Source organism: Rousettus aegyptiacus, unplaced genomic scaffold (assembly GCF_014176215.1).
Source record: "Rousettus aegyptiacus isolate mRouAeg1 unplaced genomic scaffold, mRouAeg1.p scaffold_m13_p_9, whole genome shotgun sequence".
In the NCBI taxonomy this organism is placed as follows: domain Eukaryota; kingdom Metazoa; phylum Chordata; class Mammalia; order Chiroptera; family Pteropodidae; genus Rousettus; species Rousettus aegyptiacus.
The window spans coordinates 5315434-5338056 of NW_023416312.1; the positions used below are offsets into that span (position 1 = coordinate 5315434).

A 22623-nucleotide genomic window follows, 5' to 3' on the forward strand; every position below is an offset into this window, starting at 1 on the left:
GTTTGATCTCTGTTACTCCATCTTGGCTGGAAGCAGAAGTCAGTTTAATAAAATGGCTTATTTCTTTGTCTCCTTTTGTTAACAAAGGGTTATTTTAGCAAATGCTTTATTCTAGTGCAAGGCTTTTCCCTTAAAAGCATGTGTAGATTTTGGTTTTTTGTTTGTGTTTTCATTTTGTTTTTTTAAAGTAACCGGTAGTCTAAAGTCCCAGTCCAGGAGGACCTGCAGAAATGGGTCCTGGAGATGGAAAGCTGAGGCTTTTGTTGTCCTCTGCTGCTACGTGCTTTGTTATCAAAGGCTGTTCAAGGCCTCACCACCTCTGGAGTTTTGATCCCCTGATGTATTTTATAAATTTTAATGAAAGACAGATTGAGAGAAATCATTGATAGGTCCACATGGTTGTACCATATCCGTGCACTGGCTCAGAATGAAAATCTCTGGGAAATTATTCAGTTACCTTTGTGGAAAGCTCCAAACTCCATCTTCGAGCTTGTCTGATCTAGCTAGGTCAAATCAAAAGTGATTTACAAAATCTTCTATGTTCTTGGCACATTGCTATGATTTATTTTTTAAGATACAGAAAATTGTCTAAATATTAGTGCACACATTACAGATTTGCAAATAAACTACGTATAGTTATACAGAGCACAGTGTGCTTTTCTAAGGAGTTTGTAAAGAATGTGGTTTAACTTGCCAGTGCGTGATAATAAACTTGTTTCTTTGTGATTACGAGCTTTATTTATAATTCAATAGCAAACGTTTATTTTCCTTGAGTTACTATTCAGATGTTCTTGGCTTAACAGAAATTTTCTCTGTATTCTCACAAAATTAAAATTTAGACTGAAACTTTCAAAAGATCCTTCAAATGGGGCCAGATTATTTCAGGAACAGATTTAATTGTCCATGATAATAAGGATCAGGAAGGGAAAAGGAAATTGAGATCTTGGAAGAATCCCTGAATATCATTTTAGTCCATCACTTGCAGCCTCCCCTGCTGCTATCAGACCTACTCACTCACAGGGCAGGAGAACTGGCTCATTGGGACTCCGGCTCTCTGTTTCAGCAGCCTGCTAGCTGAGCTAATGAGCAGTGTAATGGCCGAGAGCTAGGGAGAAATAGAGAAGCCAAAGGGCCTAGGTTATTTGAAACTAAAAAATTAACAGCAGAATAATGAGAGATCAGCTGCTTTTCCCATGGTGGGTTCCAGTCTTTTGATCATAAGGTGTCTTTTCCTTACCATTGTACACTGTCTCAATCACAAGAACCTATATAAGTACTTCGATTTGGGTAGGATGAAAATGAAAATGGGATTAGAAAAAGCATGCACTCTTTTTTTTTTAAATTAAGCTTTCAGGTGGATTTTAAAAACTTAAACATGTTAAATGCTATTGGTATTCCTAGTTAACAAGTGGAAGGGTTTTTTGGGGGTGGTTCTTAACAGTATATGTTTTCCTTTTCAGCCACTAAGTCAGGAGTGTTACCTCCACCACCTGCGCTCCCTCCGAGACCTTGTCCATCACAGGTAGGAGACAGATCTTGATTTCTGTAAACTGCTGGGGAGTAGGGAATTTGTCCTACCACTGTGCTTCCTTTGTGAGGATGGATCCCACAGAACTGGCCAGCCAGGTTCCCAAGATGGCATCTGGCAGAAGAGAGCAGAGTGGTTGAATTTCTTCTTATCCAGCTAGCCCTGCCCCACAACCTCATGTAGAAAAAGGAAAGTTTCCTCAATAAGCAACCAAGCAAATGTGTACTAGTTCACTCTTGGCTGTACTGGGTTGCAAGTGGTTTTCATACAGAGAAAGGAGTGATAGAAGGGGTTCGGGGGTGGGGGATGTGGTTTTTCTCTATAGCATGTGCAGTCTGGGTGCCCATATTTTCAACAGTGTTTTAGGAGCTGTGTTAATTCTGCATAAACATAAAATTCTGCATACATGGTCATCAACCCAGGGTTAGTGCCGTGGTTTGGGCTCATGGTGCTTTCTTTAGGATGGTATTTTCCTTTGGAACAATAAGCTGAGACAGCAGGAGTTGGGAGAGCGTGACACCAGAAATCTGTCTCATCTGTGAATTTATTCTGCCTTATTCACATGAACTACTCTGGCCTTATTCATCAACACTTTGTAGAATTGAAAATGAGAAGCAAGCAGCAAATCTGGGGGGAGTGGTAAATGACGCTACAGACCCTTCCTTTCCTTAATTGCTACTGAAGAAACTTTCTATCTTTAAAGACCCTCTCTGATTTTTGGCAGAAAATGTGGGGCAGTTTCTCTAGAAACAGTCACGATTTCTAGCTCAGTGCTCTGAGTGGTTCAGAGCACACCTTGCCATGTGGCACATCTTGGGACTCGCTGAGCCGCTGAAACCACTTTTAACATTTGTCCTCCTTTTAGAGAATTAGATGGTCTTTAGCATCCGCTCAAACTTGAGATACAAATACCATGAGGCACTGGCTTCCTGCTTCAGTTTGAAGAGTAATAAAAAGCCCTGTTTTTCCTGCTCACATAAAAACAAGTGAGAACCCCCTTTTCTAATATTCTAGCATCGATTTACAGATTATCGGTTAATCAGTCATATAAGTATTTTTTGAGTCCCTGCCCTATATCTAACACTAAGCTTTAGTTCTGTCCTAGGCCTTTCCTTGTTTATAATTTCTGCCTGTTTAATTATCAGTTCTGTTTATTGAGCATCTACAATAGACTGTGCTAAGTGCTTTCAATGCATTAACCTTCACAGAAACCCTATGAAGTAGGTACTTATCCTGTTTTTACAGATGAGGAAACTGAAGCATGCAGGTGTTAAGCAAGTCACCCAAGGTGACATAGCTAGTAAATCGTAGGGCCAGCTCCCAAACCGAGATCCATCTAAAGGTTCCTCCCCTCCCCATCACTGGAGTCAGAGTGTCTGTGTATACAGGAAGACAGTGTTCTGTTGCACTGGCAATTGAGGCTTTCACCATGTCCCTGTAAGAGGACCTGGATGAGATGAGGCTCCGAATTTGCACCAACAGCAAACCTGGACTTTGTTACAGCAAAATGAGTGGGCATTCTGCCAGCTGCTGCTTTCAGACTGGGGCTGGAGAGTCATCTGGGTGAATGAGTGGAAGATCTGTCTGAAAGGGCTTTTGTGACCAACCTCCTTATCTTTCCTCTGCTGCGCTAGTGCCAGTAGTTACTTCCTGGTTGTGAAATGCACTGCTGCTATCAGCAGTCCTCATCTGAGCTACTTGAGGTGGGCTTCCTGCCTGCTTTGGGGCTTGAGGATCTGACAGGGGACTGGGAATTCTCAAGTCACTGGTAACAAATGAGACTGCTTCTTTGTCTACCAGATTTCCCATCACAATGTAAACAGTGAGCCCAGCTCTCAGCCTAAGCCTCCAGCTCAGCTGCCTAACTGTGAAGATGTCAGACTACAGAAACAGGTGTGTAAGGAATGCAGGCAGAAAGCCCCCACACCACTTTCTTCCCCCACTGTCCTCCTTTCATCCACTGTAAGTGGGACACACAGATTCAAAAGAGGAAGACCTGGCTAATAAACACATGATTGCCTTTAGTATTTATGCATGCAGTACCCAATTCTGAATATTGGCCCCAGGAAAAACTCACCTAACCACCTGTGTGGGGTGCCTGTAATATTCTTGTTTTCCCCAAACTAGTGATAAAACAGTCTTCTGGGAGATATTACCAGGGCTCTGTGGTAAGAGAAATTTGCAGGCTGCTGCCTCTGTATAGGCTCTGGGAGAGTCCCAGTGCATATGAGCCACAAAAGGCTTTGAAGTCCTTATAGTAAAGAAACCTGGTCGATTTCGTTAAAGCTGGCAATTTCCTAGCTTGTGTGACCATTCATCTCTTTATTTATAAAATACCTGCTAATATCCGGAGGGCTTAGTGGTTAGGAAACATTATTATACACCAGACTTAAGGTATTGGTAAGAACATTTCCAAATCTCTTTCATCTGTCACCTCATCTCTATATTATGTGATTGAAGTTAAATTTTTGTATCTTATGCCAATGGTTTTTCTAGAAGAGTTGAAAACGAAAAAGAAAATTTACTGCACATTAGCTTTGGATTTCACATTGTCATGTTTTCAGTTTGTTGTGTTTCTTTCCTCGCTTTTCAATTCCTTCTTGCTTACTCTCTCATGGGGTCATTTTTACCACTTGAACACTAAATTCTTCTACTCTTTAAAAAATTTTTTTTGAATATTCCTTGGTATAATATGAACAATAATCCTGACTTTGGAAAACTATGTACTTAACTACAGAGACTTCTTTTACAGGACCTAAACTATAGCAGCTGGGAGAGGGACCAGGAAGCCTGGTATTAAAATCAGTATATTTATTAGTAGCTCTGAGAAGAGATTAAGATAAAACATTTTTGAATTATTTTCAGATTTTAAATGTCCATTTTATTTAACTTGATAAATGGACAAGACTAGATTGCAATGAACAAGAAACTATTTTATTCCCTAAAAAAGGAACACTATTTTAAAAACCATGTGACTAATCAGTGATATACTTCCATGTTTTAAGTATGTAAGAGAAAAGAGTTTGTATGTTTGTAACTATGTGCACAAAGTACATATAGGTCATTTCTATACACAACAAAAGTATCTGTACTGTTATCAAGCAAGAGAGATGAAGTATAGGTTTTCAGCATAAAATGCCGTTTAGCTGGCCCCTATTATACCAAACACCACTATAATATGCACATCTGGATTAAGTTATATAAATGGGGCCCTGGAGTTAGGAAAAGGAATAAATTCAAAGAAACAGATCTTTTTATTTTTCATGCTATAGGTAAGATCGAGAAGGGCCAAGTGAATATATAAAGAATCTAATAGTTTGTGTCCGATGTTTTCCTGTGGACAGGCTAGAGACCAGGGCATGGTATTTTGGCTCAGCTTGGAAGAGATTTTTTTTTAAAGAAGACTAATTCATAGCATAAATGACTAAAAGACAATTAAACTTAACTGTTTCATAGGTTCATAGGAAGCACTGTTAAAATGAGAGTTCATTAAACTTATTAGCTCACTGTTTGTGTGCATATGAACTGAGTAAAACGCTATCTACAGAGTTGGTGCTTGTCCTGTAGGTCAGTTTTCTGCTAAGGGCCTATTTGGTACTTCAATAGCTAAATCCCTTTAATAATGTTGAGCTCAGGCCAAATTTCTTATGGCAATTGTGCTAGAGCCACAGCTTCAGTGTAATTATCTTTAATAAGGAAAAGATTTTTTGATGCAAAGGATAATCTTTTCAATATTATATTAGAAGTGCATTTGATGAATTGGGGCTCCCTGTAGACTAATGTGCTCAGAATTTTCCTATTCATACCACTAATTTCTCACCTTATAATGGCAGGTGTGCCTCACTAGCAGTGTAATGAGTACTAAAATAACACTATAAGATGAAAGCGCTATGCAGGAAGCATTTTACCAATACTTTTAAGCTTAGAGAGACCGGGGTTCATGGAAGGGCTGAAGTGACCAATGAAATGAGTTGTAAAGAAATAGGAGAACTTTTCTTTTTAGATGGCGGAGGTGTTCAGAGCTTTACTGTAGAGAAAAAGCAAATGCAAAGAAACAGATATGCAAAGAGGTTCAGGGAACTGCCCGAAATTTAGGAAGCCATGAGATTTTAGAGGAGAGTGATTTGTGTTCGGAGGTGATAGTGAAGAGCAAGTGGCCCACTCACTTGTGTCCCAATGGTGCCAGAGCTGTAGAAGACAAATGGCTTAATGAAAGAGTTCTGTTTAGGGAGTAGCCTCTGAGGAGAGAGCACAGGGTGTCACTTAGCCCAGCGGGGCTCACCATTGTGCACCCTGGAATCATCTGGGGGAGCTTTAAAACACTGAGGCATGGGTCCCACCCCTAGAGATTTTGGTGTGGGATGAGGCCTGGACACGGGGGATTTTAAGAAGCTCTCTGGGTGATCCTGAAGTACAGCCAGGATTGAGAAGTACTTAAAGCAAGAGGAAGGATTGTTCAGTGAAGAAGTTGAGAATGTAGGGGATTTGTTGATGTTGTGCTGAGTTCTTAAAGGGCACAGTGGAAGGCTTTCTTGAGTTGGAGTGGGTGGGAGACCTGAGGTCAGGTTAGGGAGTGTATCCAGACCCCATGGGGACATGAATCCATATCATGATGTATGGCATGGGAGTTTTGTTCTTCTTGTGATGACTAATGTTGGCAAGGTCAGAGGGCACAGTAGGAAGGTCTTGCTGGAAGGTCTGGTCACTGTGTGTGTTAGGTCCTGTGTGTACTTTGGTGAAGGACATGAACACAGCTAATTTCTCATCTAACTTTGTCACCTGACTAGAATCAGGTCCGTAAGGCAATACTGAACCCAATAGGAGTATGCTGGCCATGCTGCTCTATTTGAAAGCTAAATTTCTTAGATGCAGATCTTCATAAAATACTGCCTTTGTTTCATTTAGAAGGGACGGCTGAGGCTCACTTAAACTCAAATGGCCATTTGTAGGCACTGAACTTCTTCTGAAATATTTCTGTGCTTTAAAAAATACCCTAGCCTTGTAAGTTAATGTCGTATCACTTCAGGTATTCTTTCTATAAGTTAATGTACAGTTAATAATACAAAATAGTAAATTCTCCTAGGAGAAATTAAGAATTTTAGAGTTCTCTCTCTCTTTTTGGCATTACTGGTGATTATGTAAGACTCTTATCGGGGTTACCTAATACATTTTTTAAATGTAAATTTGATTAAAGTATAACATGCATACTGAATCCATTTTAAACACATACTAAATCCATTTTTAAGAGAGTAAAATGAAGTATTATCTCATTGGCAACTTTCAAATATCTGTAAAAAACAAGAAGAAATATTCTTTAAGTATAAGCAATACGGAAATGTCACTGCTTCTAAAATTTTATGGCTTTTAAAAATCAAATTAAAATTCAGTGGGCATATATCAAATACCATGAGATCTTTTGCTATAATATAGTCAGATGACTTCATGTAATATACATTAATCACTGAATTACTTTAATACATTGGCTATGTAGATAAAGCACATTTGTGAGCTTTCTAAAGTATATACAACATCCTAATTTTCATTCATCAAAATAAAAATTTAGTATATGTCAAGAGGTGTTTTTCTATATATTCATGTATCAGAAACTCAGTAATTATTCTGGAGACTTTACAAACATACATCACCTAAGATACCACCTTTATTTTCTTCCAAAGTGTTACTTTGTTGTGTCCTACAGTGCATGCTGTAGAGTAGCTGAAAATCACAGTATGTTAATGATTATTTCAGTGATTAAGGAAAGAAGATCTAGGCCCAGAATTTACCTTCATCTCTAATGGTGGAAGAACATACTGCAAGCTGTACAACATGGGTGAATATGTCTATCTGTGGTCTTATTCTGAGCCCTACTACTGCGTAGCTCTATGGCTTTGCAGAAAGTAAGCAAATTAGTCTCACAGACCTACTACTACTTATATAAAATGAGAAAAAGAGACTAGATGGATCCTTCTAGTGCTTAAGGTCTGTGAGCCTGTGATATATTCCTTTGTCCAAGAAAAATTTGGTGCAGATATAGATGAAACATCATAAAACACAATTGAGGGACAAGATGGCTTAATTCCTCCCTGTTCCCTGCTACATACAACTAAAAATCCGGGACATAACATAAGAGAAGGAGGACTTTGGAAGATGTGACGAGGGAAGCAGACTGGATAGGATCTTAGGACTCGAGGAATGGCATGGAAGTCAGTTCCCTGAGTTTTTTTTAAAGTCTCCCACATATCCTGGAATGGACACTAGAGAAACCTGCAACCTAGATCCAGAAACAGATACACAGGAAAAAAGCCCCAAGAAAAGTCTACTGTCTAGCCCTTAGAAAGGTGCAGCCAAGCTGGATATAAACCTTTTGGATAATACCTGCCCAACCCCAGCCAAACACCATGGATACCCTTTCCTTTGGCGTCAGCAGAGCCCGACTGGTGAGTCTGATCTCTTGTCCCTCACCTGGTTGCAACAGACGGCCTGGGGTGCTTTCATAGCCAGCAGAGATGGCTTCAACAGAGACCAAAGTCTCCTAACCCCGACCTGATGGCAGAAGGTGGCCTGGGAAGGCACTTTATATCCCCCAAAGACATTGTCACTGGTGACTGAGACATTCCCAGATAACCAAAAGCTCAAGGACTTTGTCACTAGTAGACCTGCCTTATAGGAAATGCTAAAGGGAATCTTCCAGGCTGAGATGAAAGAATACTAGACAGTATCTCGAAGCTTTACAAAGAAATGAAGAATGGTGAAGGTAGCTACCTTGGTAAATATAAAAGCCTGTACTATTGTAGTGTTGGTTTACAACTTTCTTTATTTCTATATAATTTAAAGGGAAATGCTTAAAACAATAATTATATCTATGTTCATGGGCACACATGTATAAATATGTAATTCACGATAGTAATAATGGGATGATGGGGCTATAAAGGAGCAGAATTTTTGTATACTATTGAAACTAAGTTGGTATTAATTCAAACTTGATTATTATACAATTCTGGAATTTAACTATAATCCCTACAGTAGCCACTAAGGAAAAAAATTAAAAATATGCAGAAAAAGTGAGAAGGTAAGAAAAATGGTACACTAGATAAAAATCACAAAAGACAGTGGCCACTAAGGAAAAAAATTAAAAATATGCAGAAAAAGTGAGAAGGTAAGAAAAATGGTACACTAGATAAAAATCACAAAAGACAGTGATGGAGGAATTGAGGAACAAAACAGGTGAAAGAGAGAGCAAATAGCAAAATGGCGGAAGTAAATCTTTCCTTGTTAATTACTTTAAATGGATTAAAAATCTCTAATTAATAGGCAGAGACAGAATGAATTAAAACATGTCCAACTATGTGCTATGTACAAGAGACTGACTTTAGATCCAATGATGCAAATAGGTTGAAAGTAAAGGGATGCAAAAAGATATTTCATGCAAATAGTAACCAAAAAAGAGCTGGGGGGCGCTGTACTGATATCAGACAAAGTATACTTAAAGACAAAAATTATTACAAGACACATAGAAGGACATCTATTGATAAAAATGTCAATCCATTAAGAAGATAAAAATATATAAATATATACACAGCAACAGAGCCTGAAAGGAATAATAGACAGTTCTATAATAATAGAGACTTCAGTATCTTACTTTGCATAAAGGATAGAACAACTAGACAGAAGACCAGTGAGGAAGTAGAGGACTTGAACAACACTATAAATCAACTAGATCTAACAGACATTTACAGAACACTCCATCCAACAACAGCAGAATACATATTTTTCTGACGTGCACATGGAATTTTCTCCAGGTTAGAGCATATGTTAGGCCACAAAACAAGTCTAAATAAATTTAAAAAGATTGAAACCATACAAAGTATCTTCTCTGACCACAATGGAATAAAGCTAGAAATTAATAACAGAAGGAAAACTGGAAGACTCACTAATATGTGAAAATTTGTCAACATACTCTTACAAAACCAATGGGTCAAAGAAGAAATTGCAAGTGAAATTAGAAAATACCTTGAGATGAATGAAACTAAAACATAACAAAACCTGTGGGATGCAGTGATGGTAGTACTCAGGGAAATTTACAGCTATAAACACATTAAGAACAAAGGGATCCAGGACCTAGAGGGCATTATCTAAGTAAAATTGTTCTGAGAAAGACAAGTACTGTATGATCGCTCTTATATGTAAAACAAAAGAAAAACTCATAGAAAAAAAATTAGATTTATGGTTACCAGAGGCAGGGGACAGAGGAAGAGGAATTGGATGAAGGTGGTCAAAAGGGACAAACTTCCAGTCATAAGATAAGTCCTGGGGATGTAATGTACAACACGATGGCTACAGTTAACATTGCTGTGTGATATATTTGAAAATAGCTAGAAGGGTAGATCCTAAAATTTCTCATCATAAGAAAAATAATTTATTGTAAGTTTATGAGCAGATTGGACATTAACTAAACATTGTGGGAATCATTCACAGTTAATGTACATCAGGTCATTATGCAGTATAGCTTAGACTTAAACAGAGTTGTACGTCAGTTATAGCTCAATAAAACTGGGAAAAATGGGATCCTAAATCAATAAGCTAACTTTACATCATAAGAAACTTGCAAAAGAAAAGTAAGATAAACCCAAAGCTAGGAGAAAGAAAATAATAAAGAGTAAAGTGGAGATAAATGAAATAGAGAATAGGAAAACAATGGGGAAGTCATTGAAACCAAAAGTTGGTTTTTTTTTTTTTAGAAAGCTCAATAAAATTGACAAACCTTTAGCTATACTGATCAAGAATGTATTTAAGCTTGTGTTGACCTCTGGTCAAAATAAAAGGCTTTATTTTAAATTAAAATCAGGTTTTGATAAATTTATCTTTCACTGTAGAAAACATTGTTTTGAACTTATCAAGGTTGAATAGTCAAGTAAAATGATTCCATTTTGTGTAAGATATTTTTTCCTGTATTGACTTTGACAGCACATTTTACTGTAAGTTCCCTAGTTGTAGAATTGGTTCATAGATTCCTCAGGGAGCTAATCATAGCTCCAGGTCGTATAGCATAAAGAAACAGTTGTAGTTTAGACCAACCTCTGTTGACTGAATCTTGAGAGTTCTGCAAGTCCTCTTATAAGGGTTTATTAAAGGAATTTGAAAACTGTTTTTCTCTAACAGTTGGCACTGAATGAGAAATTCAAAAGGCAGAGGAAATGGCCATAATGATAAGTTCAAGGAGAAGAGAGAGTGAGAAATAGTGAAGAAATACTGGCATTGGAATAGAGGAGAAAAGATTAAGTATAAATCCCCCCTTGTAAAAGGAACACTCAAAGTTTTGCCAACTATCAACAAATGCCATTAGAATTGATCCTAAGAAATAGTTCAAAAGAACAGAAGCATTCTGTGATGACATTTGTTTTAGTATTATTTACAAAACTAATAACAATAAACAAATGTCTAAGACAGAGGCCTCTGATTAAGGGTATTGTATATCTGCCTAACAGAATATTAGGCATCCATTAAAATGATTACATGGAAGGTAGTAGAAAAGAGGGTTAACAGCTGAATACAGAAATGTTTTTTGACTATACTGAATACAAGTACATAGTAAACCTTTGACACTAAGGTTTTCTGGAACATAGTGATTGGCTCCTTTGGTCAGATTTTGGATCACTTTCCCAGTGTTGCTGACTAGTGTTTCCTTCCCAGTAGCCCTTTGAGGTTCTTGACTCCTCAGTGAATTTCCACTAACTTTTTAGCAGTCTGAAGAGGTCACTTGAGTAATTCATTTATAATTTACTTATGATAACTTGTTTATATAAATACATTCTCTGTTTTGGGGAAACTCTATATAGAGAGTAGTATGTGTATGAGTTGAGGTATCCATGAAGGTCTCCAGATGTTTTAGTCCTAAATGTCAATGTCTGCTGTTAAGCATTTGGAGGCAGACTGCTAAGTAATTGGTAGAAGTTTAAATAGATGTTTTGATGGAGAAATTAGGCAGTTTTTCTTTTAAAGGTTTCCTTTTGCTATTAAGGATTGAGGGAACAGAAAAAAAAATGTTCTGTGATATGACAACTAGAATTTAAAAAGTCATTCACAGCTTTATCAGAATAAAATGACCATTGGGAGCTACTTATAGAGATCACGATTTCAGAACTTGTGATAAGATGTGTAATAATGTATAATCACATAGTTAGGATGACTCTGGCAATTGTAAGGTTCAAATAAACAGCTTACTGAAATATATCAGCTAATAGTTTTTTTTCATCTGTGTCCTCAAGATAGTAAATTCTTATTGCCCTTTCTCTTAAGCGGTAATTTTGTTATGTACAGAATTCTAGGTTGAAAGTTATTTTCCTTTAGCATTTTGAATGTATTGCCTCCTTCTCTTCTGGCATTTATTGTTGCTGCCATTGAGAATTCTACTGTCAATCTATTATTGGTTTTTTTGGAGTTTTTCCTCTAGGGTAGCTTTTAAAACTTTATTGTTTTCAATGTTTTCTTTCAATTTCAATGTGATGTGTCTATGCATAGATTTAATCTTATTCCAAGATGATGTTTTGTGTGTATTTTCCATCTGGAAAATCATGTCTTTAATTTTAGGACACTCTTAGTTGTATCTCTGCGGGCTTTGATTCTCTATTTTCTTCTCGAATTCCAATTAGCTATGTCTCCATGCCTGTCAAAGCATCTTTTATTTCTAGCAATGGCTCTTTTTATCTTTTTCTGTTGTGATCTCCCTAGGCTGTCCCTGGATGAAATCTCTATCTTTCAAATTAATAACTCTTTATAACTGCATGATTCCAGGTTTTATAATCCATTCTTTTTTATATTAATCAGTTCCTGTTTCACTTTTCCCAATTTCTGTTACATACTGATTTGATTTTTTTTGGGGGGGGGATTCATTCTCTCCTTTTAACTTTGAGAGGATTCTAAACATAATTATTTAAAAGTTATTTTCTACCTGTTTTCATTTTTTGTCAGGGTTAAATACATCTTTTTTTGTTTGTTTTGTTTTTGGCTTTTCTTAGTGCTGGTTTTTTTCTTCCTGCACTTTTATTTTGAATTGGAGTTTAAATTTCATTCTCAGTTCTCTGAGTGCCTCCCTCCATTCCTAGCACTTCAGTGGAGTCTTTGCCAACCACACCGCACAGCCCTGCACCCATGAGGCTCCAGTCTAGGACCAGTTCTTATACTTGAGATTCAGTACTTCCATCTGGTTCAGATGTCAGATGGCACCAAATGGTGGCTTAACCCAAGACCAGGCTGCAATGTTTTATCGGCTTATTTCCTTTAAGTAGACAACTCTGAGCACCTTCACAGGCCCCATCAGGGTTTTGCAGCTTTACAGGTTGTGAAATGACACTTTAGCTTCTGCTCTCAGGGAATGAGCTTGGAGCCAGTCCCCTGCCTCATGTGGGGCATTTGAATCTGTGTTATTCTGCTGTGTATGAGCTGTCCACTGCGTCTGCCTACTTCTGAACCATCAACCTGGCCTACCAGTTTGTGATTTGGCTGCCCAGGTATCTTTATCTGGCTTCTGAGTATGTCTGAGTCTTTTAATTTTGTGCTCATGCTCTCGCATCTGTCATTGCATATCATTTTGTGGAAGAAAAAGTAGAAGTTCAGAAAGCAGAAATGAGATACTTGGAACCTCATACCTAGTAAGTGACAAATCCCATTCTTGTAGAAGAGAAGAGCTGAGAAGAGTGTCCATGGAGGTGCTAGAAATTTAACAATAAACATTTAGAGAAAGAAAAATCATTTGTTGCATGTCACAAAAATTAACTATAGATCTGCTAAGCAAAAGTTGATAAGAATTTCCAGTCACTGTGCCCACTAATAATTTTCTAAATATGAAGTATTTCCTTACATTAAACTAAAATGCTTATTTTAAAGCACCTTCTCCAGTGCAGACTTAAATTCATTTTGGCCAAAATAGCTTTCACATTTTGGTCAGTGGAACATATTTGGTTTAGCAAAAGGCCAAATGTAATCCATATCCCACTTTCTAAAAGGGAACAAAAAGACAGAACTTTTGCATCATAAAGAAATGTGATTTATGCATTTCATAATTGATTTTAGAAGTACACACACCACAGAGGCTTTATGAGTCTTCATTTATTGTATTAATGTACCAAACACCTAAGTATAGTGCTTATGTGCCATTTGCTCTTCCAAGTACTTTACAAATATTAACTCATTTAATCCTAGCAACCATGTACAATAGATTCTGTTGCTATCCTCATTTTGCAGATAAATAAACTAAGGCACAGAGAGCTTTAAAAATTTACCCAAGGCTACCCACAGTAGGTAAGTTAGAGCTGCGATTCTAACCCTCGGTGTCCAGCGCCAGAGTGCCAGCTTCTCTGCTGTGTTCTGCAACCACATCTCAGGATTATTTTCTTAACCTCCCTCTTCTTAACAACTGAGTTGACATGTTATGTTTATCAGGACTACATTTTATGTTATGAAACCTCTTAATAAATTAGCTTTATCCCACCACAGATAGCTTGTTTTGTTTCTTAGGTTTCCCCCTCCTTATTATATTGTGCTCATGATATTATTGTGTAAAGCTTACTTTGCTAACATCTTTCCTCTGGAAGATGCCCAAAGTTCATCTAGTAATTCATCAGGTGATAATGGAATGTACTTATAATAGGCCCATACTTTACTGAGAACTGAGAGCACAGTTTGTGGTATGCTCCTTATCCTGTACCTCCTTCATCCTTCCTCACCCTCTGCAGGCAGTCACGCCTAATGCCATCCATTCTCGTTTTTTATGGTGTGCATATATCTGTCCTTTTCCATGTGCCTCATCTAACCCATTTCCTCATGCTTTATTGTCAAGACTTGTAGGCAACAGCTGGACACCATGTTTCCTATGACTAACAAGATAGCCCAGGTTTTCTCTTGGGGCTCAGCTATGGTTGATTTCTAGGTTCCTGAACAATGGAATACTTATTTCCCCTCTGTGATCGCCCCTACCACATAGTTGACAGAAACTAGGAAGCACTCCTAAGTGTCGGGAGGAGCAAGTGTGGAAGTGGAGCTGGATGGGAGAGTGCTCAAATGTGCTATGGTGTTAATGGGAAAGGACAGTGGAGGTTAACCAGGGGTTGGGCTCAGGGAGGCAGTCCGATGAGTAATTAAGAACATGGGCCTGGGGTTCAAATGCTGTCTCTGCCTCTTACTGGCTGTGTGTCTTTGGCAAGTTAATTAGCTTCTCAGTGTCTCAATTTCATCATCTGTAAAATGGGGATAATGGTAGTGTCTACTCTCATAGGGCTGTTGTGATGCTTAAATGACTTATTACCTGTAAAGCACTTACAATGGTGTCTGACATGTAGTCAGCCCTCGATAATTAGCTGTTATAATTATCACTCTATGCCCAGAGAAGCAGAAGGTAGGGTCTAGTTGGCAAACACAGAAGAACAGACTCATGATAGCCAGAAGTTAGTGGTCACAAGTCCAGAATGAGTGCCAGACTGGCTTATTTAAACCACTGGTAGTAGAATCATGTTCTTTCCCACTTCTGTTACCTTTCATAGGCTGGCTCTCTGCCTATATCAGGGGTCAGCAAATGCAGTCTATAGGCCAAATCCACAGCACCTGTTTCTATAAATAATGGAAATGAGAAGAATCAGTGGAAAGACAGATTGGTCTCCCCATCAGCCTTTTAACCCACCAACTCCTGACTCAAGGACCACAATGTCTATGTCTGTAGTTTCTGGCTTTGGCTAAGGGACCTTTATTTGACCAAGATGTTGTCTTTCAGACTTTACGAGCAAAACCTTGAGCAAATATTCTTTATTCAACTGGCACCTTCAAAGGCTTACTGGGATGGTCCTTTCTAAATCTGTGTTTCTCAAGCAGAATTAGAAGGAACTAGACTAAGACCTCACTTTCAAGGTGAGGAAAAGGGAAATAAGCCTGTCAGGGAAGACAGGATAAAGGATTTCTTTTCCCTGGACTCCCTTGTGAATACCTTGCTCTACTCAGCAAGTTCTGTAGGTACCACTTACTGGTGTGCTGGTAGATCTCTCTGGAAAAAAAAAGCTCTAATTTGTAGTCTTTGCTGATGTGTGTGCTATAAATACTCCCACCAAGGGCGATTGGAGGTGGAATCGGGAAGAGATGTGCATCATGATTGGCTCCCTGGTACCAGTGTGCTCTGTACTAGACAGCTTTCTTTACTTGCCGTTGAATCCTTGTGTCAGGATATTGTGTGCCAAGGAGAGCTGCTTTTTTTTTTTAAGTGTAGGGCACTGTTTCAGCCCCATCCCAGAATGTGCTGTTAGAAATGGGGCCATATTTTTGAAGTCACTAGTGATAAATCGTCCCTCTTGTTTACATTTAACTTGTACCACTAGGTGGCACTTTAAGGACATTACAGGAAATTGGCTCTATTGGATTTATTTTTTAACTTTTTATTGGAGTATACAGTATGCATATTGAAAAGTGCACATCGAATGTGCAATTCAGTGAATTTTCACAAGCTGAACACATGGGTAGTCAGCAGTGAAATCAAAAAACAGTTTTAGTAGAGCACCTCAGAAAGCCCCTCAGGCTATTTTCCGGTTTCTATCCCATGTTAGTGTTACTACTCTTCTAACAGCATAGATTAGTTTTACTTATTTTCTTCCTTATATAACCGGAACCATGAGTATGTAGTCTTGTTTCTGGCTTCTTTTGCTTAAATGCTGTCATGTGATTTATCTATATTATGTATAGTTGTAGATCATTGCTGTATAGTATTCCATTGTCTGTCCAAATATATCCCTGTTTTCTACTTTTGGTGGACATTTAGGTAGTTTTCAAATTTTGGCAGTTAAAACTAATGCTGCTGTGCATCTTCATGTACAAGTTTTTGAGTAGAGGTGGATTTTCACTTCTCTTGAGTAGTGAGGAGTAGAATTTTGGATCATAGGGTAAACATATGTTCAGCTTTAGTGAATACTGCCAAACAGTTTTATAAATGTTTGTAGTGATTTTTACTCCAGCAGTGTTTCTGTTTCAGTTTCACATCCTCATCAATACTGAATTTATTTTATGGCTGGCGCCTAACTCTTAAATATAATTTTTATGGTTCTCTCTCTAGTCAGCTATTTGTAATTGGATTTTTTTAAAGCAGCCTTCCTTCGATGGACATAGCTCATGAAAGAAGGGCTGTGTCAACCCAAAAGGGGACATTTATCGTAGTCTAAGTATCAGCTGTTAGTACCTAGAAAGGATTTAATTCAGACATTCCATTACTAATACAGAACAATGAAACTGGGAAGGAGATTTAAAATTATAAGTGTGGTAAAATATTGGGTGAGGCTAGGACTTCGAGGCACTTTGAGATTTTTATATTCTGTAGGCCTATATCAGTCTGGGGTTGAGGACTAGCCAAAAGGATTTCTAAAGGCCTCATAACTAGATGCCTTTGAATTGTGACGGTGGCTGCCTGTTTTAGTAAGGGTCTGTTTGGTGTGGCAAGAGGCCTGCATGTCGCTCCTTTCTTCAGCCTTATCCTACGGGGAATATAGGTCTTAAGGGGAATCCTGCCATAGATCACCTTACCAGTGAGGTCCATGTTGTTGGTTGGCTCTGCAGATGGCATTATAATATGGCTTTAGCTATGTGATGAGAAGGTGGTGCTCAGACTTGACTCAGGTCTCTAATCAATTAGTAGACATTGGAAATAGAAGAACAAAACCCTAGTCACAGTCAAAATATTTGTCTTTTAGACCAAAATACAGTGCCCAGAGTCCTGTAGTTGTAACAGTAAGTCCATTTCATGGATGTTGTCCATAATCCAGTGGATTCTAGGAATTGACAAGGGATTATGCTGTGCCACTGCCATATCCAGGGTCTAGTTGCCCATTATAGTTACTGATTATCCATTTCCATCGAAATTGTCCCTGAGCTCCTTTGTCAGTATTCTGCTGGGTGTCTCCACTGTTGGATTGACCAGCCAGCCATAGGGGGCCACCAGAGACATTCAGTTCAAACTGCCTGAGATGTCTGCTGAGGCAGCCATGATGAAATCTGAAAGCCTGAAAGGGCTTTTATTTTTAAAAAGTGATTTCTTCCCCATAGTATCGGTAGCAGTAATATCCAGTAGCACAAATTTGGATTGTGGATACCGTGGTTTAGGGGATCTGCTTATACTCTAAACTGGAGTCAGCACTTTCTCAGTCTAGGTTTTCATCTTTTGGAAAGAGGGGAAAGGTCCCTTATGTTGAATCGGCTGCTGATTGCAATAGCAGATCCTATGCCTGGGAAACCAATTGTAATTTTCGTTCTGATTATGATAGCTGCCATTATTGAACAGCTACTATATAATTGTGCTTAGCACTCTAGACAGATGTTTTGCTTAATCTTCACAATGCTAGGAGTTTAGGTGGATTTATCTCCTTTTGCAAACAAAGAAATTGTTATTCAGAGAGGTTAAGCACATGCCTTGCTGGGTTATACACCAAGCAAGTGCAAGGCCTGGGTTTGATTCTGAAGCCTGTACCCTGTACCTGCAGTGCTTTGTGCCTCTAGTTACTTTGGGATGAATTCTTGACTTATCCAGTTTAACATGAAACAGTGTTGGGTTCGTTACTAGCTCATTGCACACATCGATCAGAGGACCTGCTGTTTGCTGACATTCAGCTTAGGCACCAAGAAAATGATAGTGAAACAAGACGCAGATCCTGCTCTTCAGGTGCTTATACTTCTGTTCTATTTCTGTCTTTCATAGGTCATTTGCGTCATGGATTTTGTTAATTATTCTTATAGAGAATTCAGTCCTTTGGACTCTTGAGACTGAGGAATGATAGGGTTTGCTGTGGCCAATGTGCTGCTGGCCATTGGTTTTGCATCTTCTATGCCTGGAGTTGACCACATGGTTTTCAGGTTTGCCTATACCTAGCAGAGATGGGGTCAGGTAAAAGTTAGGCAGCAAATATGATACTTAGAATACCAATAAGATGCTGGAGATCCCCTAGAGGATGTAGCAGGATCGTCTGCTCATCTGCCTAGAATTTAGCCGTGCCTTTGTGATTACCAGTCTTGAAATCTGCCTGTATTCTTAGGTGATAGATAAAGCTAGTTTCTTTTGCCAATCTGTCAGTAGCATGAATATTACACATATTTAAAAAGTCACCAGTTATCCACAACTTAAGAATTAGTTCTCCAATTAGACTTTATTTTTAAATGAGATTTGACTCTGTTGCAAACTTGACTTTTAAACAAGTGTTACCGCTGAAGATTTCACTCAGCAGCAAAGTTATTTATTTATATGTGGAACGTATTGCATACACCCCCTATTCCCTCCATGGCAAATGGGCAAGAAAACAAGAATCCTAGTTAGTTTTCGCTGGAGCATACCTGTGGCTTTTTGCAGACTTGGATACTCGATTTTCTCATCTCTTAAATGAAGAGTTTGGACCATCGGTGGTTTCCAGTTGGTCTGGGCTGACTCCATAAAAATCACCCAGGGAGCTTCTTAAAATACAAGTTTCTAATGCTCCATCCCTAGGAGATCACAATTAGGGAAGTCTGAGGTAATATCTAAAAATCTGTACTTCATAAAAATCCCCCCAGATAATTCCAGATAATTCTCCTGTGCAGCTATCTTTTGGATCCACAGGGCTAGATGGTCTGGAACAAACAGAATTGAATTGGGAAGAAACTTCTGGTGTGTTTGAAGATTCAGGAAAAAACGTGCCTGGAGCGGGTTCTATATGGGCGAACTAATGCAGTTGTGATGTAGAGGTAAATTGGAGCCAGATGATGGAAGGTCTCTAACTGGCTGAGGGATCGTGTTGTGTGCCATAGGCCTTAGCGACCCATTGAAGGTCTTGGAGAAAAAGTGTTTTGATGAGAATGTGTTTTACAAAATTAGTTCTGTGGTGTGCAGGGTGGATTCTACTGGAGGGAAAAAAGCTGGAGGTGGAAAAAGACCTGCTGAAATTTTTGCAGTGGCCCAAGTGGGAGGCAAGATGAGCACCTAGACTGAGATGGGCGCTGTGGGACCTCTGTAAAGCTGGCCTGCCTGGGTGGAACTGGAGTCTGAGACATGTTGTTTTTAAGCTACTTAAAAAAATTCATAATTTATCGGTGTTGTGTTCATCTGCTTTAACTATTATAATGAATGATTTTTATTGTACTTGTGTCCAGAAGGTTTTAGAGGAGCCCAGTAAGTAAATTCATGCAGAGAAGTAGTTGGCAGCAGCATCAACAGCTGCTGCTGCAGGGAAAGAGAGAGGAGGGAGAGAGGGAAGAAAGGAGTGAGGAGGAGGGAAGAGAGCCCTTTTTTTTTGGCAGGCAGCAATGCCATCCTCACCCTGCTTTATGGTCTTAGCCAAGGTGAGAGGGGGAGGGGTGTATAGCAGAGGCCCCCGGAGTTGGATCTGCCAACCACTGTGGAGAATGCGCCTCTCGAAGGACTGGGTGTGGAACATGGCATTTGGCAATTAAGTCCAATGGAATATTTTTCCTTTGTTCCTCTAAAGCCCATCCATAGTTCATTGTTTCCCAAAGTGTATTCCACAGAACGTTAGTTCTGCTGAATGTTAATAGGAGTTACATGAGAAGGAGTTGAAGCTAAATAAGTTTGAAAACTGCTGGGTTAAGCAAAGGCACAGTGGCTTCCTTTACCTCACAGGATTTCAGAGTAGGTGACGTGCTATGTGCTATGAATTTCTAAGAGGGGGATAGACTATGTAGTGCTTTTTAAGTGTATCTATAATTCTTTTTCCCTCTAGGCCAGGGGCTGGCAAACTATGACCCATGCACCAAATCTATCCCACCACTTGTTTTTCTAAATAAAGTTTATTGGAGCACAACCATGCTCATTCATTGTGTTGCTTTAGCACTCAACAGCAGGGTTGCAAAGTTCCACATGAAGACCTGGAGACCAAGAGATTGAATGGCCTGGACAATTGAAAATATTTACTATTTGGCTCTTTACAGAAAAGGTTCACCAATCCCTGCTCTAGATAACCCATGGAACTGGTGTTACCTGGACCCCCTATTTGATGGGCTGACAACCCATCAAATAGGGGGTCCAGGTAACACCGCTATCAGGTTTGCTGCAACTTTCTGAGAGTTAAGACATTTCAAGAACTGAAGGAAACAGCTGCCTGATGCTCAGGCTGCCTGCAGCACACAAGCAGTGATTTGCGGGGAAATGTCCGAGGCCACTACAAGACCTTCTGACTGCTTTGTGATGAATCTGTTTTAATTTTACTCAGCTACTATGCTGTCGCATTTCTTTCCTTCTCACTTTAAACTATTTTCTCTCTTAACCATTTACCCATTGTCTAAGATCAAAACATAGATTCCATGTGCCATTGTTCTTTTCATTCACTTACCACATTCCACCAATCACCAGGGATGTATACAGTCTCCAATCTAAATAGCTTTCAAATCTGCCTATCCCCACTCCCACCAGACTGGTTTAAAAGACTATTATCTCTTGTTTTGTTTTAGTCTTTAGTCTTTTAATTGAGTTCCCTTCCCCCAGTGTGGGTTGTTTCCAATCCATTTTACTCACTGGATCCAGATTAATCTATCTAAAATACAAATCTTGTCAGATCACTTTCCTACTTAAAATTCTTCAGGGTCCCCGGTGGCCCTCAGGCTAAGTTTCAAATCCTGAACAGGCATGTGTCTGCCAATGTATAGTCAGGAAAACAGAAATTGCTTTAGGTATTTCACACTGGAAGAGATTTCATTCAAGGGATTTGGTACTTAAACAAAAAGAATTAGATGTGCTAGAGGAACAAAGATGATGGAAGGCTACCACTATCAGGTTTGCTGCAACTTTCTGAGAGTTAAGACATTTCAAGAACTGAAGGAAACAGCTGACGACGCTCAGGCTGCCTGCAGCACACAAGCAGTGATTTGCAGGGAAATGTCCGAGGCCACTACAAGACCTTCTGATTGCTGAAACCCATGCTTTTCTGCCCATGGCTGCCAGAGGAGGAATAACATGGCTTTTCTTTCACCTCGGTTTCATGTGCGTGACTCTTAGTGGCAATAAAGAACTCTGTTGAAAGGAGATTCTATAAATGTAGTTCCCAGGCTTCTACCCCCTGCAGTGTAGGAAAGAGCATAGAAGCAGGAAATAGTGCTGAATGGCTGACAACCCAGGGCGAAGATCTGTAAGATCATGTATGATCCATTCCATTGCTGTTCTCCAGCCTCAGCTCTCTCATTCACTTATTCCACCCTACTAAATCCCAAATTCCAGACATACTAGGGTCATTTTTTTAGAGACCTAAAACAATTAACATTTGTTATCTCATAGTTTCTGTGGGTTCAAGATTCAGGAACAACTAACTAATCTGGGTGGTTCTGGCTCAGGGTCTTTTGTTTGGCCGCAGTCAAGATGTTGGTCAGGGCTGTAGTCATCTAAAGGCTCAATCGGGGCTGGAGGGTCCATTTCTAAGATGGTTCCCCCACATGGCCATTGGCAGGAGGCCTCCCTTCCTTGCTCCATGGGCTCCTTATTAGGATTGCTCGAGTGTCCTCACAGTGTGGCAGCTGGCTTCCCCCGGAACAAGTGACCTGAGAGAGACCGAGGAGGAGCATCCTGGAGTGCTTTACTCCTCGCTTTGCCTGATGTCTCTGTCCAGTTCCCTAGAAGCAGAACCTGAGATGAGGATTCTTGGAAAATGATGTATCAAATGAATGAAATAGATGTATGTGTAATTGGATAACCGAATAAATGCTGGTAGAGGATCAAAATGCTAGCCTTCCAAGGCCTATATCCATTTCTGGGGAGCCAGCTGATTAGGAGCCACATGGTCCCATCAACCATGTGAATAGGCAAAGCCCCAGAGCAGGTTCCTTCATCCTGGGTGGCAGCACCTCCCAAGTTCATGTGACCTATCCAGACTTTTTGTTGAAAAATTAGCATATAAATATATTTCTCCTTTGTAGGTAGGGGAGTATTAATATTAAAATATGAGATACATATTTTTAAAGGAACTTTAGCTTGAGTTTCAATGAGCTCTTGGCTAAAAGTACATTTTTCCTGGCTTGCCACATCCTGGCTGGGTACGTGTTACACATGGAGCCATGAGGGAGGGAGTGCCATTTGCAATATTGTAGTCTAAACATTTGTTTCT

At 39.3% G+C, this 22623-nt stretch overlaps 1 protein-coding gene across 11 annotated transcripts in view; it reads left to right on the forward strand.

Annotated features, from left to right (window-relative positions):
* REPS2 (RALBP1 associated Eps domain containing 2) overlaps window positions 1-22623 on the forward strand; it is a 182900-nt gene that overhangs the window by 129124 nt on the left and 31153 nt on the right. For 7 of the 11 annotated variants that reach the window (XM_016126371.2, XM_016126373.2, XM_016126372.2 and 4 more), the window contains 2 exons: window positions 1461-1522; window positions 3329-3421. In XM_016126371.2, coding sequence (XP_015981857.2) covers window positions 1461-1522; window positions 3329-3421 — 155 coding nt within the window. The remainder of the gene's footprint in view (window positions 1-1460; window positions 1523-3328; window positions 3422-22623) is intronic. The other 4 variants (XM_016126374.2, XM_016126376.2, XM_016126379.2 and 1 more) reach the window with 1 other exon arrangement.